Source organism: Leiobunum rupestre, chromosome 7, assembly GCF_980474605.1.
Source record: "Leiobunum rupestre chromosome 7, qqLeiRupe1.1.hap1, whole genome shotgun sequence".
NCBI lineage: Eukaryota > Metazoa > Arthropoda > Arachnida > Opiliones > Sclerosomatidae > Leiobunum > Leiobunum rupestre.
The window spans coordinates 44710920-44724017 of NC_143390.1; the positions used below are offsets into that span (position 1 = coordinate 44710920).

The 13098-nt window shown below is 36.8% G+C and overlaps 2 protein-coding genes across 8 annotated transcripts in view; one reads left to right on the plus strand and one right to left on the minus strand.

Moving 5' to 3' along the window:
• The first annotated feature begins 508 nt into the window (after positions 1-508).
• nmdyn-D6 (nucleoside diphosphate kinase 6) lies at positions 509-4064 on the plus strand. 6 transcript variants are annotated; one of them, XM_090154445.1, is made up of 7 exons: positions 516-1808; positions 2252-2350; positions 2415-2517; positions 2585-2624; positions 2694-2777; positions 2888-2964; positions 3052-4061. In XM_090154445.1, exons 1-7 carry the CDS (start codon positions 1788-1790, stop codon positions 3207-3209), a joined length of 582 nt encoding a protein of 193 aa, XP_090010571.1. In that variant the 5' UTR covers positions 516-1787; the 3' UTR covers positions 3210-4061. The 6 variants fall into 6 exon arrangements, with proteins under 6 accessions (XP_090010567.1, XP_090010568.1, XP_090010570.1 ...); XM_090154446.1 differs by having other exon boundaries at positions 519-1808; positions 2252-2344; positions 3052-4060; XM_090154441.1 differs by having other exon boundaries at positions 509-1808; positions 2252-2344; positions 2585-2777; positions 3052-4064.
• The window catches only part of loco (regulator of G protein signaling family member locomotion defects), a 29392-nt gene continuing 20017 nt past the window's right edge, over positions 3724-13098 (minus strand). Inside the window, exons 4-13 of one of the 2 annotated variants that reach the window (XM_090154440.1) lie at positions 8374-8472; positions 7562-7801; positions 7253-7486; positions 6912-7179; positions 6391-6854; positions 6131-6328; positions 5978-6068; positions 5468-5914; positions 4701-5408; positions 3724-4601 (exon numbers count right to left, since the gene is read on the minus strand). In XM_090154440.1, coding sequence (XP_090010566.1) covers positions 4318-4601; positions 4701-5408; positions 5468-5914; positions 5978-6068; positions 6131-6328; positions 6391-6854; positions 6912-7179; positions 7253-7486; positions 7562-7801; positions 8374-8472 — 3033 coding nt within the window. In that variant the 3' untranslated portion in view covers positions 3724-4317. Of the gene's footprint in view, positions 5409-5467; positions 5915-5977; positions 6069-6130; positions 6329-6390; positions 6855-6911; positions 7180-7252; positions 7487-7561; positions 7802-8373; positions 8473-13098 lie in introns of both variants that reach the window. The other variant, XM_090154439.1, reaches the window with a different exon arrangement.

Below are 13098 nucleotides of genomic sequence, written 5' to 3' on the forward strand. Positions count from 1 at the left end.
GGTAATTTGGAGGGGCAGGTCACTTCCTTGATTAACGACGCACCTCTCAAAAGATTAAATCGTTATTATTTTGATTAAATTCAATTTAATCACGATTATGTTGATTAAATCATGTTTAATTAATTAATATAATCTTTAAATCTATTTAATCATGATTAAATGATTAAATCTGATATAAATGATTAAATCTGATTGAAACAATTAAATCGTGATTAGTATGATTAAATCGCGATTAGAAATTAGAACGAGAATCAGAATGATTATATTGGTGATTGGAATGATTATAATTGTACGTGATTTTATCGAGCTTATTAGAATAATTTACTAAGTGATTAGAATTATTATTTCGTATTTACCGCGCTCGATAAAATCTCGATTCGACCGATTATATTGATTAAATCGTGATTAAAATGTTTAAATCGTGATTAAAATGTTTAAATCGTGATTAAAATGATTAAATCTAATTAAAATGTTTAAATCTGATTAAAATGATTAAATCCTGATTAAAAAGATTAGATCCTGATTAGAATGATTAAATCTCGTTTAAAGCGTGGTTAGATTTTCTAATCTTGATTAATTTTTGTTGAAGAAATAAAAAACAATGAAGATATTTTGTAACAAAGTCATTCAACAGTACTAGTCCGTTCTTACTAGTCAGTTTTCTGTTGTACTACCATCGTTTCATTAATTGCTATGTATATATATATTTTAACCAAGTCGAAAATAAACCGTTCATTACTTGTAGCTGATGTCACTGGATTTATTTCGGTATCTGCGCTCTGCTCCGTGTTGCTGTTGAAAACTTCAACAATTTTTTTAATTTTAATTACGCTGATTTAATCACGATTACCTTGATTTAATAATTTTACTATGATTAAGACGCACCCAAAATGGAAGTAACCTGCCCCTCCCGGTAATTTTCACTTATTAAAAAAACAGGATGTAACGCAGCCAGGGTAATGGCATTTGAGCAAATATTAATGTTTTATCTTATGCAAATTATAAAGAACAAAGTTTGGTGAATATGACAAAAATTATGAGCAGTTATCATAATTATAGTCTTAAATAACTACAAAATACAGTTTTTAATAACTTGAAAACTCATTGCCAATACAAAACTTAAACCATTTATGGTTAGGCTTAGCAATAAAATGTTACCACTCAAAATATTGAAATATTTATTAAAAAAAATTTTTTGAAATGAAAACTTACATACTTAAAAAGTGTAATTACTAATTGTTTGTTACAAACTTCTCCAAATTCAATAAAACAGTTGGAAAAAAACTTCACTAATGCAAATTCATCGCCATTGAAACGTATGTTAAACTTCCCGCCTCTTTGATAGATTCCGGTTGTTACACCAGCGTTCCAAGCGACGGAAAATCGCTGTCGCGAAAATACATGGGGAGGAAATTCTTTGCCGGGGCCGCTATCGTCGCGAGCAGCGTGAGCGCGTGCAGGGGGCCGTGGCCTGGCCAAGAAACTATCCGTTGCCCTTTGGATACTTGCTCTAACGTGCAATCACGATAAAAGAGGGAGACACAGCGAATCGTGATCGCCTTTCAACTAGGCAATGCGATCTCAATTTTAAATACTTTTTCTGCAGTGGTTTCCTCCGAGGACTGTTTATTTACTTGTAAATTTGTAATAAAGATATTACATAAGTAATCATGTCATAAGTGCACTACCACGGTCAAGATTCATAAAGGTGTTGTTGATCATCTTGCATCTTTTACTTAAATGATCTAGCGATTTAAAAACCATTCTGCATGTAAAAATACCACTACATGTTAGGATCTATAAAGCAGGTAACTAAGCCCTGGGCCATGGACTAATTAATGTATCTGGGCGCCGAACGAACGAACCAATAATTAAGGGTCCCAAGAGAGCCGTTATTAGTATTACTGGAGATAACAATACTATACACTTTCTGGATCAACCTTTAAGAAGGGGTTAAAAGGAACTAGGGCCCCAGGATCCAAGGGCCCCAATAATTTGTACTTGCTCTTTTTGCCCTGAATAAAACGACCCCACCTCTGGTACCACCCTCGCCAGCTCGCCTACTAGACCCAAACATGTAGTGCGAAAAGAGATGTTTCTAAATTAACAAATATATAATTCAAAAGCGTGGGAGATTCTCAAAAAAATAACTCAATTTACTTTCGTTTTTAAGAATAAGAAGAATGTTATAATTTCCCCAGCCCACATGTAAATTGACTTGCTGATAGTTGATTTAGATATTTGATACTAGACAAAAATGAATGGAAGAATCTTGAACTCTTCTTTGAAACTTACACTTGCTATAATAAAACCAGATGTTTATACAAATCCTGAAAGAGTTCAGGTAAAGGTTGAACAAAGTTTAGTTATAGCATTTTCAATGAAGGGTGTTACCATAATGGTTTATTTAATAGGAAATTAGAAATATTATATTGGATAATAAGTTTTATTTTGTTCGTTCAACGACAACAAATTTAAGTCTTCTACAAGCTGAGAAATTTTATCAAGAACACAAAAGTAAACTTAATGATTACACAAAATATTTTTATAGATTTTATAATTAATATTCTTTTTGTATTGGTAGGTAAATTTTTCTTCAAACGCCTTACCACTTTTATGTCAAGGCAGGTTACTATAAAATATTGGCTAATTTTCATAGCAAATTCAATACGGTTTTCTATATTAAATTTTAGTGGTCCTATAGCGGCTCATATTCTAGCCCACGAAGATGCTATACAGCAATGGCGAAAGCTTTTGGGACCTACGCGTGTTTATAAGTTAGTTTTATAAGATCTAATATCCAATTATGCTTTCTTAACTGCCATGAAAGTATTGCGTATTGGCTCTATTTATAGTTTCTTTGATAATTTGGTTCTTCAACTTTCAGAGCTCAGTTTGAACAACCAAATTCTTTGAGAGCTCAGTTTGGTTTGACAGATACACGAAATGGTCTACATGGAGCGGGTAGGTTTAGATACTCCCTCAAAGTTAGGCAAAATTTTATCTTTTTTTTCATGTTCTCAAAACTGACTTGCTTTTTTTCCCCTACAGACTCTGAGGATTCAGCTTTGCGTGAAATAGCTTTTTTCTTCCCCAACTTTGATGTCTCTAAATGGTACCAGGAGCAAGAACCGTTCTTCCGGAAGGAGCTTATTGAGTTGAATTCCGATAAATGGGAACACGTCATCACTCAAAATGCCCAAAAATGAACACCAAATGTGTCATATTTTGAACTTCACTAATGTTGCAAAATTATAAGCACTGTTTTATTTAGGTACGGGTATATTTATTTTTATACAATGAGCGGTGGTCTTGCACCTAGTTGAAGCATTTTAAGTTACAAACTTTGCCTTTTTCCTTAAAGTACGAATTAGGCATTCGGGTAACATGGAAAAATAACTATAATGAAAGGGAGGGAAAATTCGCAAGAAAGAGTTACCTTTATTTTATTGTTGGAAGTACATTTGGCTTATAGGTGCCTTAAATAATTATGCAAGCCGATATTTGAAATCTAATAATGCCTATGGTCACTTTAAATATTAATGTGATATTTTAGACCATGAAGTTATGCCCCAAAACCTTGTTAGTGGAAAGAGAAAGATGTTAAAATACTATTAAAATTATATTTTAAGAGTGTGTGGCATAAAAAAATTGTGATTGAAATGAATAACAATTTTATTGTATAGTATTTACAAATTATACAATATACATAAATCAGTTTGTATATTATCTTATTTTTGGGTTTATGCGAGAAGTGAAAGTTGAAGCCTATTTTGATATGTATTGCTGATACATAATATATAAATTGATCTTTTATCAAATGGCTGGTAAAGAATAATGTATGGCACTGTAGTATTTGCTTGAGTAAAATTTTAAGAGTTTTTTCTGATGATTTTCTATGTAGATTGGTTGGGAGAAACCCTTAAAATATGGTCGACAAATTACGCATTCTTACCCTGTACTTTACTAATTTCTTAAAAGTTTATAAAAACAAATCACCATCACAGCAATAGTAAAAATATATTATTAATTCTTGGAATATTTTTAACATAATACCAAAAACATTTTAAATTTCCATGGTGATGAGAAAAATCTTTTATAAATTTTACTTTCACCATTTAGCTTGCGAACATATAGTATGAAATATATTTACTTTTGTACTAAATTTTTTAACATTATGGAAAGTTTAAAAAAATTATGTATAAAAAAGGACAAATTTGTTTCATTTGACTAGTGCAGAGACAATATTAACCCTCTGCTTTAGATTAGAAATTGCATTTTTTTATAGGCACAAGAATTGTGGCACAAAATGATTAATTATACAAAACTAATATTGAATTTGTCATCTCTAATGCAGTTAGTATCCATTTGTTTAGATTTTCGCCTAAAAACATCTTGAGAAACTCCAGCATAGCCAATATTTGAAATATAATGGTCATCACTTGATGATTGTCCAAATGAGGGGGTTACATTTAATTGTTGCCTACTAGGTGGTCTTGGAGGAGGGCCTCTTGTGGTTTTGACTTTGGGTGGCAGTGGTGGGGGATCAGTTTTAAACCTCCTACCATTTGAAGTAGGAACAAACTGCCTCATGACAGAATCTAGAATAGGTGGAGGAGAAAAGTTAGGTTCATCAGCTTGTATTGCTGTGTTGTCTAAATCAGGGTGTGGAATTTTTGTAGGGGTAAAACTGTCATCACTTGTAGTTGGTGGGGAAGCCTTGAGAGTTACATCCAAATCAAAGTCTAAGTCCAATCCCTCCATGCTACTCATAAGCAAATTATCAAGTCCTTCGGAAGATCTTAGATTACTACAAAAGTATTGTTCATAGGGATAAAATTCTGGACTTTGCCTCATGGGAGGTGGTCGAGGGTACATCAAATGAGGTAGTGGATTTGACGCAGGTCTTTGTATTTTATTTTTTGTGTTTCCATTTTGTCCTGGAATGCAAGAAGCTGAACGCGTTCTAAGTTCTGCATATGCCCCCAAACCTACACTCGGTGAAAGCCTCATATCTGACAAAGTACTTGAATCATTTACGCGCTTGTTATAGCCCATATTGTTCGCCAATTCCAAACTAGGACGATAAATGTGGGTTGTAGAAAAGTATTCTTCAGCTTGTAATGTTGTTGGTAGAATTCCATCTGTGATGAAACTCGAATCTATACATCTTAATGGTGAAATGTCTTGGTCACCATAATGGTTCAATAAACCCCTGGTAGACAAGTCCAGTTTATCCTTGCTTCCTTTAAAGGGGATTCTCTTTCCTGGATTTTTCAAACAGTTTTCTTTTCCTGCCAGTTTTTCTTTGTTAACTTTGAGGAAGTCAGGCAATTCTGAATTAATTTCTGTGCCCCGTTGATCATCCAAACGACTACTTTGCGCTCTTTTCCATACCTCCAATAAATCTGTTGAGGAATGAATAATCAATAAGTCAGTATTTTGAGAAGTGACGCTAAGACATTACCTTTTCGATTTGGTTTTCCAGCAACCAAATTCTGAACAAACTGTTGAGTGGGTGGAGAATGAGCCCGAACTGATAATGCTTCTAACAGAGACATCCTGCTTATGTCTGGCATTGCTCCAACAGCTAACTTCCTCTCGCGCTCTCTTTCAATCTCCTGTAATTTAACTTTAGACTTTTCCGCTTTTACATTCAACACCCCCTTTTCCCCTCCAACAGAATTGCGACGACCGAGGTTCGAGAGGCCACTAATTCGGGTGTCAATTATTCCATAGCGTTTTCGACCTCCTTCCTCAAAGTCTACAATCCCAAGCTCATCAAGTTGGTGTTGGGACTTTCCTTTGAGGAGTAGTTCAAAGATTCTGTTTGTAACCTCATCAGAAACAGGGGTTGATAGCTGACGTTTGGAACGCAAATTGTCATTGTTGTTGTTATTGTCATCATCCCAGCCTTTAAACCAAAAGGAAAAACATGTATTTCTTGTTTCAAATTCAATATATAACTTTTTCCTACCATGGAAGTCCTCTTTCAGCTTAACTATGATTCTCTGATTGTCTATGGTATGCACTGGAGTGCTGTACACCACAGGACGATTACTTCCAGCCTGACAAAATCAATAAAGGTGACTGAACTTAGTTTCATTATTAGAGATAATTTAATACCTACCACTCTCATAAATACATCATCCATCTTCAATCCATATTTCTGCAGAATGGGGGTGAGAGCATCCCCACAAACCCTTCCTGGTTTAGCTTTAACTCCTACTGTCTTATCCTTAGGTAAGTCGAGACGGAAAAGAACTCTTTGTTCTACTCTGATTTCTTTACAACCCAGCGAAGCGACATCCAAGTTCTGGTCAATCGCCTAAGTAAAACGTTTTCATTATAAACCAACAATAAAATTACGCGAAGCACTCAACAACATACTTTTTCTGAACCTGCAACATAGGCGTCTATGGCTGTATATGTCAAGCTTCTCCTTTCCAAGAGTCTTTGGAGCATGACTGCAATTGACTCCCCAGTCTGCGTTTTAACTACCGTTGTTGACCTGTCTGGAAGAATAACCCTGCACAAGTGACATCCGCCATCCCTTCCACCACATTGATTAGCAAATGAAGAGAGATCCACTGAATTTAGAGACTCTCTGGATGCGGAATGAGTAATCCCTCGATCAACGCCACTACTGCTGGGTTCACTCAATGCTAGAGAGGATCGACTTCCAGTGAGATCGGACGCGCCGTCTTCGCCAGCAATATTTCCATTTGTCACTGCTTGGGATTTGCTTGAATCTTTCTTCTTTTTCTTGTTAGAACGTCTTAGTATGGAATTTCTTTCGTTGTTGACTTTGAGCTTTCCGTTTTGTGGCTCAGACTGTCCATTCTTTGATTTGTCTACGGAAAAATCAAAACTGTTAGCGGTAATTCTTCGTTATAATCAACTTCTCTTACTTCTTCCCCATGGCAGCAAAGATTTTCTCTTCTTCTCCTCTTGGTCTTCCTTGTCTCTATTGTTTCTCAGAGCAGCAAGACCTCTTCCTTTGCCGTACGACTTGCCGTTGGAACTGGCCTCTGAGTTGTTTCGACCCAAAGACATTATGGCGGCATCTTCGCCGTTGTATGGTAAAGGGCGCCCTTGCATCTCGAGCATCATACACTCTTTGAAAAGTTGAGATTTGAGGAAACGTTGGTAACAATCGAACTTCATTAAGTTGAATATCTGTAATGGAGAGCGAAGATATTTGAAATAAGATGCTACGAAGATATGCCCTACACGGAGGTTAAATTTTTACTTGTTTCTGGGCAAGTAGAAAAATATCGGGAGTAGGTTTTTGCAATCCTTCTTGGGCTACTTGTCTGGCGTGACTGTCTACATTGACGGGTTCGAGGGCTCCGACACTCAAGTGCTTAACGTAGAGTTCGCGGGCGAGGTTGTTCATTTCCTCGCAGTTTGTTAATTTACGGTAACGTTCGCAGGCGATCCAGAACAATATATTTTCTTGACTAAACTCCTTTTTGAGAAATTCCTGCGGTATACCACGACATAACATAATAAAGCATCCGTCACGTAGGACCGTAGTCACCATACCACCATTACTTACGGAGAAAGTGTGCAACCCGGCGGGGTCTTGAAGTAGGTGATTGAATCCAGACGCCGCCCAGCTTCCGACACGTCCGACGTCTACCGCCCGTTCGGAACCACCGTATTCGTTGGCTTCCGTCATGCCCAAATTACCGGAACTGGCGGTGTCACTAACGCGGTCGAGACCACCCAAGAAACTACTGCAAGACGACACCCCGACGCTTCCGTTGGCAATCTCTCCGTCGGACATGGTTCCGGCCTGTAGGAAGGTAAGGGTTACTCAAATTCCTTTAAATCACATCACACAGGGCTGTAACCTTCCTAACTGTCACCAAAGATTATTAACTTTAAACATTTTATCCCAACATCTATTTAAGTGTTTGGTGCACCCGAAACTCGTAAAAACCGCGGAGATCGCCGAGATTATGGGTTTTGGAGCAATGGTACATCACTCGAAAAAAGAGACCGGTTCTCCAGATGGAGCCCCCGCGCGTGTAGGTAGACCGCTGCCAAAATAATTAACTTTCTGAACAAGAATATAATTCAGCGCGGTGTACTAATTCCTATCTCGCACGAACTATTAAGCGATTATAGTCCTAGCCGTTACTACACCCCAAAATATTCATTTCTAGCCCCCACATTGACAAGAAAACGAAAATTCGCTTTTTTAGGTTTATTTTAAAAAAAAACGTCATTTTAATTTGACAACACTGCTCTTTTTTGGCACACACCGAAATTGGCCGTCTCATATTTATCCTACGATGGTCGGCGAATTTTTTAACCCGTTATTTCGAATTATCGTATACTGAAAAATAACATAAAGAGACTTACGTCGTGTGAGGATCTATGAACACTCCTTTTTCTTCTGAGGTGTCTTCTCAACGACGAGGTTCTGGCCCATTTGCGCGTCGCATCGAAACTGTACTCCACCTGCGAGTGAACCACACAAATTAAATAGGAACGGCCAAGTCGTATCTTTTCCCTCTAAATAACACCTGCCCCGGGATAATTGAAAGCCCAAATAAAACTTCAGGCCTCGAAATGACTAAAGCCACCCTGGTACTTCCCTCTTAGCCCAAATTTTCCGCTATTTGGCGATACCCTTCTATATCGAAAGACTGTACTATATATTTTTTTCTGTAATACATTTTTTTCAAAGACAGGGATTAGAGACGTGGAGTTCGTTGGCCGATATTCTTTTATCTTTGCAAATATCAATTTCTTCCCTTTTTTCTATAATTAAAAACCGTACGTTTTAATTGAAAACTCCTTAATTGGTTTAAGTAGCCCGCGCTAATCTAGCACGAACATAGAGTCGTGCTGTAGGACAATTTAAGCTTAATTGTTAGTGTAGTTATATTTAATAATCAATACAGTTAAATTGTCTACGTTAAATAAACATTAAGTGCCGAAAAAAAAAAATAACTATACAATAAAAAATATATTTCATCACCAAAGTGGAACCTGTGGAAATACGGCCGCGAGCTAATGATACTAACATCAAATTTCAACCTCAACGCGGCCCATACAAATCTATACGCAATTAAGTGTAAAATTGGGGGTAGTAATTTCATTTGAAATACCCAATTCAAACTCAGACAACTCCGGTATGTAACTGCATAGAGAGTTGTTTAGTAGAATCTTCGTTGAACAAATCTAAGCCAATAATAAGACTCGCGGGAAAGGCACACTCGTCCGAATTAAAGCCCCCAAACAGAATTTTAATCTTAAAAGTCAATCAACAGCGCTAAAAGGCGCGAAATTCGTTGAACCCGCATCCTACTTTATACTCCCTTTAATTGAAGAATCAGACTAGTAGTCTATTAGAATATTGTGTCTGTTCCATAATTTAAAAAAAAACAGCTTGACCATTTCCTAGGGCCGATTATCTAGTCAAGGGAGTCAACTTTTTACGCTCAACCTTATAACGCGCTTCGAGGTTGGTTTTCACTAAGGTAAAATCGCAGTGACGGCGAATGTAGACGCAAAAAATTTCCGTTAAACCTAATACATTTTTTTAACGTCGACGTTAGTCGTAGTGAAAACCTGCCTTTAGTCGGATTACGCGTTGGTTGTGTGGGAGTTATTTTTATCTTTCTTTTGAAGATTTTCCTCTCTCCTACCTCTAAGCTTTTCCAAAGTCACGATTTTGACTGAGGTCCGCCTAGATTTCTAGGATATAATATTTCTCGGAAGGTGATGTTTTTTCTACAGGTTCCTTTATATCATAGATTACTTTCTTCGGAACAGAGGTTTTATGTAAAATCTAATTGGATCGGTGAAATATTATAGAGCTTATACTATTCGAGAGGCAATTATCCGGTTATTTTCGCGTGTGTCGGCCGATACCCGCCCAGGGCCGGTGTTCTAGTACGAAGCGCAGCCTACGATTATTACAGGGGTGGAAGAAAAACACTATAAGAAATTACGTTGGAATGTGGAACTCACCGCTGGTATCACACAAGGATATGAAACGGTCAAAGAGAGTGAATTTAGCTTTAATAAATGCGTAATTTATTTTTAATGTTAGGACTATCTTAGTTGAATCGTGGATGAGTTCACATTGTAAAACCAGGCTAGATTTCCGATACGATTACTTTGGAGTGTTGCTGAAACGTTTCGCTGCGAGGATTGACTTTAAATCAAGGTTCAATTTCCAGGTACCTTCTTTGTTGGGGGAGGATGCTCTTTCTATCTCCAAGGTAGCAATAGTTGATTTTATAAAATGTCTTAACGCTTGACCAACTTGTTGAAATGTTGCCCTGGAATAGTTCAGCCAATGCCTAATAATGAGTTCATAAACTCTTTAGTGGGAGAGAAAACGGATCCACAGCTGAAGCGGGGAGGCAACATTTCAACAAGATGGCCAAGGTTATTTTATAAAAAGTATTCAAAATATACTTTTGGGCTGCCACCGAGTCACCTATCTCTAAACGTTCGCTTAACTGCAAACTAAGCGGACTTCTCTGTTTGGTGGCTCTGTAGTAACGGAATAGGTCAATTCAAACTCTATCGAGGGTCTTTAAAGGTGTTGGCCACCTCCGCCTTATTAGTTCCACCATAAGTATATAATTATGTTACGTAAGTGTGTCTGTTAGTCGAAATAATTACCGATAAATACGTGTGGAATGACGTAAAATTCCCAACAAGAGAAAAATACGAAACTTGAAGCTCCCCGCACGCACTCGCAATGAAGACGAGACAGAATTAGCTCAACTGACTTGGGTCTGAAAGTCACCCTAAATGTTTGCTCATTCTAAAAATACCTATCAGTAAAAATTTTACACGCGGGAGATAGGAAAGATAATTATAAACTTATGATTCTACGACTGGAAATATATTAAAAGATAATATAAATTTTTTATTTGTTAAGTAATTCTGAAAATATATATCACTCTTCTAAAATATTTTCCCGAACGAAAATTGTACTGGAAAACAACACGGAAAGAAATCAGTATTTTTATATCTCAATTCCGCTTGTCTAGCTCCCTAGAAAATAGAGAACGGGAAAAGAAACTCTGCCTATTTATCGTGTCAGGACCTATTAACTTCCGGTAAAATCGTGATAACCCTCGTATATGGAAACATATCTTGGGCGGAAGTACGGGGCGATACATTTTTAAGCCGTGTCAAAGATCAAGTTGCTATTCCTCTTCTATATTTTCCATTTTCGCGAGCAACGTTTTTTCGCTATTTACCTCCAATCTTTCTGATCGTTTCTACAGCAACCCCCTTTTCCCTAGCAGCCTAGCGTGTTTTTCCTTCAGATCTGTTTCTGGTAAAGTTAAAGAACTTGGGGATACTGTTGAATCAGAGGGAGCATTTATATCCAACTCCCCCCCCCTCCCCCAGAGAGAAATGGGGGAATGAGATGGGGGGGGGCTTCATTTTCACATTCCTCAGAACCGGTACACCAATCCGAAAGAGAGAGATGCGAAAAAAGAATAAAAATAATGGAGTATCTATAGCTGGCGAAGAATAATGTAACTTTTTTAAAGAAATATCACGCAACACCCCCCAACCCCCGTTAAAAAAAACCTTTAGTTTTAAGAAAATGTATTTGTTGGGGAACCATTTTCTGGATCTCACTAATTTCTGTTTCTAAAACACGCGTATGTAATCGCCAGATAGAACATTATGCTCAATTTTTAAAGAATTCGTTCTTGCAGGTTCCCACCGACATTTCGAGAACAAAAAAACTATTAGGGGGGGAAAAGGAGCTTATCACGATAGAAATAGAATTAATTAGGAAGCAAATTTTTCAAAATAGTTAACATATATGGAACAGTGTAAAACAAAATATCTAAAGTATACCAAAAACTAACTTACACGTAGTTTTTAATAAAGTCGATTGTGCTATATCGTACAAAAATAGAGATATTATAAAAGGTATATTTACATAGTTAATTAGATGTCGTTATTTCTATACACGCATAGCATTTTATTTGATTAATTTAAATTATTGGTCAATATCTTGTTTGTTTTTAGTTTAATATTTTGTAAATTTAAAATGAGTGTTGATCTTATTTTATAAATTATTGGTAAGCACCCCGAGTAGGCTTTGTAAACGAAATTAATATTTTTATTAAACTTTAGGATTTGTTTAAAAATGAACCCGATAATTGAATTTAGATTAGCAGTCATATCTAGCATATTTTAATTCGAGGGGTAGGACATTTGCCTCTATTTTGAACGGGATTTTTGCTATTTGAAATATCAAGAAGTTTTGACCAATGTATTTGTAAAGTCTATGAGAGGGAAATTCTTGGATGTGGGATTTGTGGATTTTATCTAAATTTGGTACGGGATTTTTCCAAATGTCCGTCCCTCGTATAGACCCATGATGAAAGTTGGGGGGGGGGGGGGGGGGCAAAAATTAACATTTTTATCTTGCAACTCAGCATTTGGCCCCTCTTTTGTTATGGGTCTATTTAACCAACACGATTTTGCCAGGTTGCCAACTTGAAATCTAGTCAAACCCAAAATGGGGAATTTATTATTTTAGACATTATTGAGTTTAGCGGGAGAATTTACCCGCATTTTTAAGCATCTCATGGTGGCAGTCTCAAAATACATTTTAGAATCGCTCCTTTGAAAAGACCGTCAGTTTTTTTCCTATTTGAAATTGATATTTTTTTTTATATTCCCGGCCTTTGGTGAAAAACTATATGTCAACTCTGGATGCTTGGGTACCGAAAATCCACGGATTTACAAGTTTATATTGACCTCTGAATATTTTAGTCTCTGCTTATTCAACTCGATTGGGGCTATGGCGGATGTTGAACGAAGAATTATGACTGCTTCGTTGCGCGGATAAATTCATATATAATGGGCGCATACGTTTCGACCCTCACGGTCGGTAACGACAACGCGACATTTAGGGATCGTCTTAGCAGGGTTATTAGAGTACAACTGGTTGGCCAGCTTCATTGCTCAGTCGCTACTAGATGGCTCTGGCGTTCATAAGCCCGGGAAAGTACATAACGTCAGTCTACCCAAACGCGGTGATTGACACGCCATCTACTGTTAGAAAAGATAAATGCTTAGTTTTTCTTT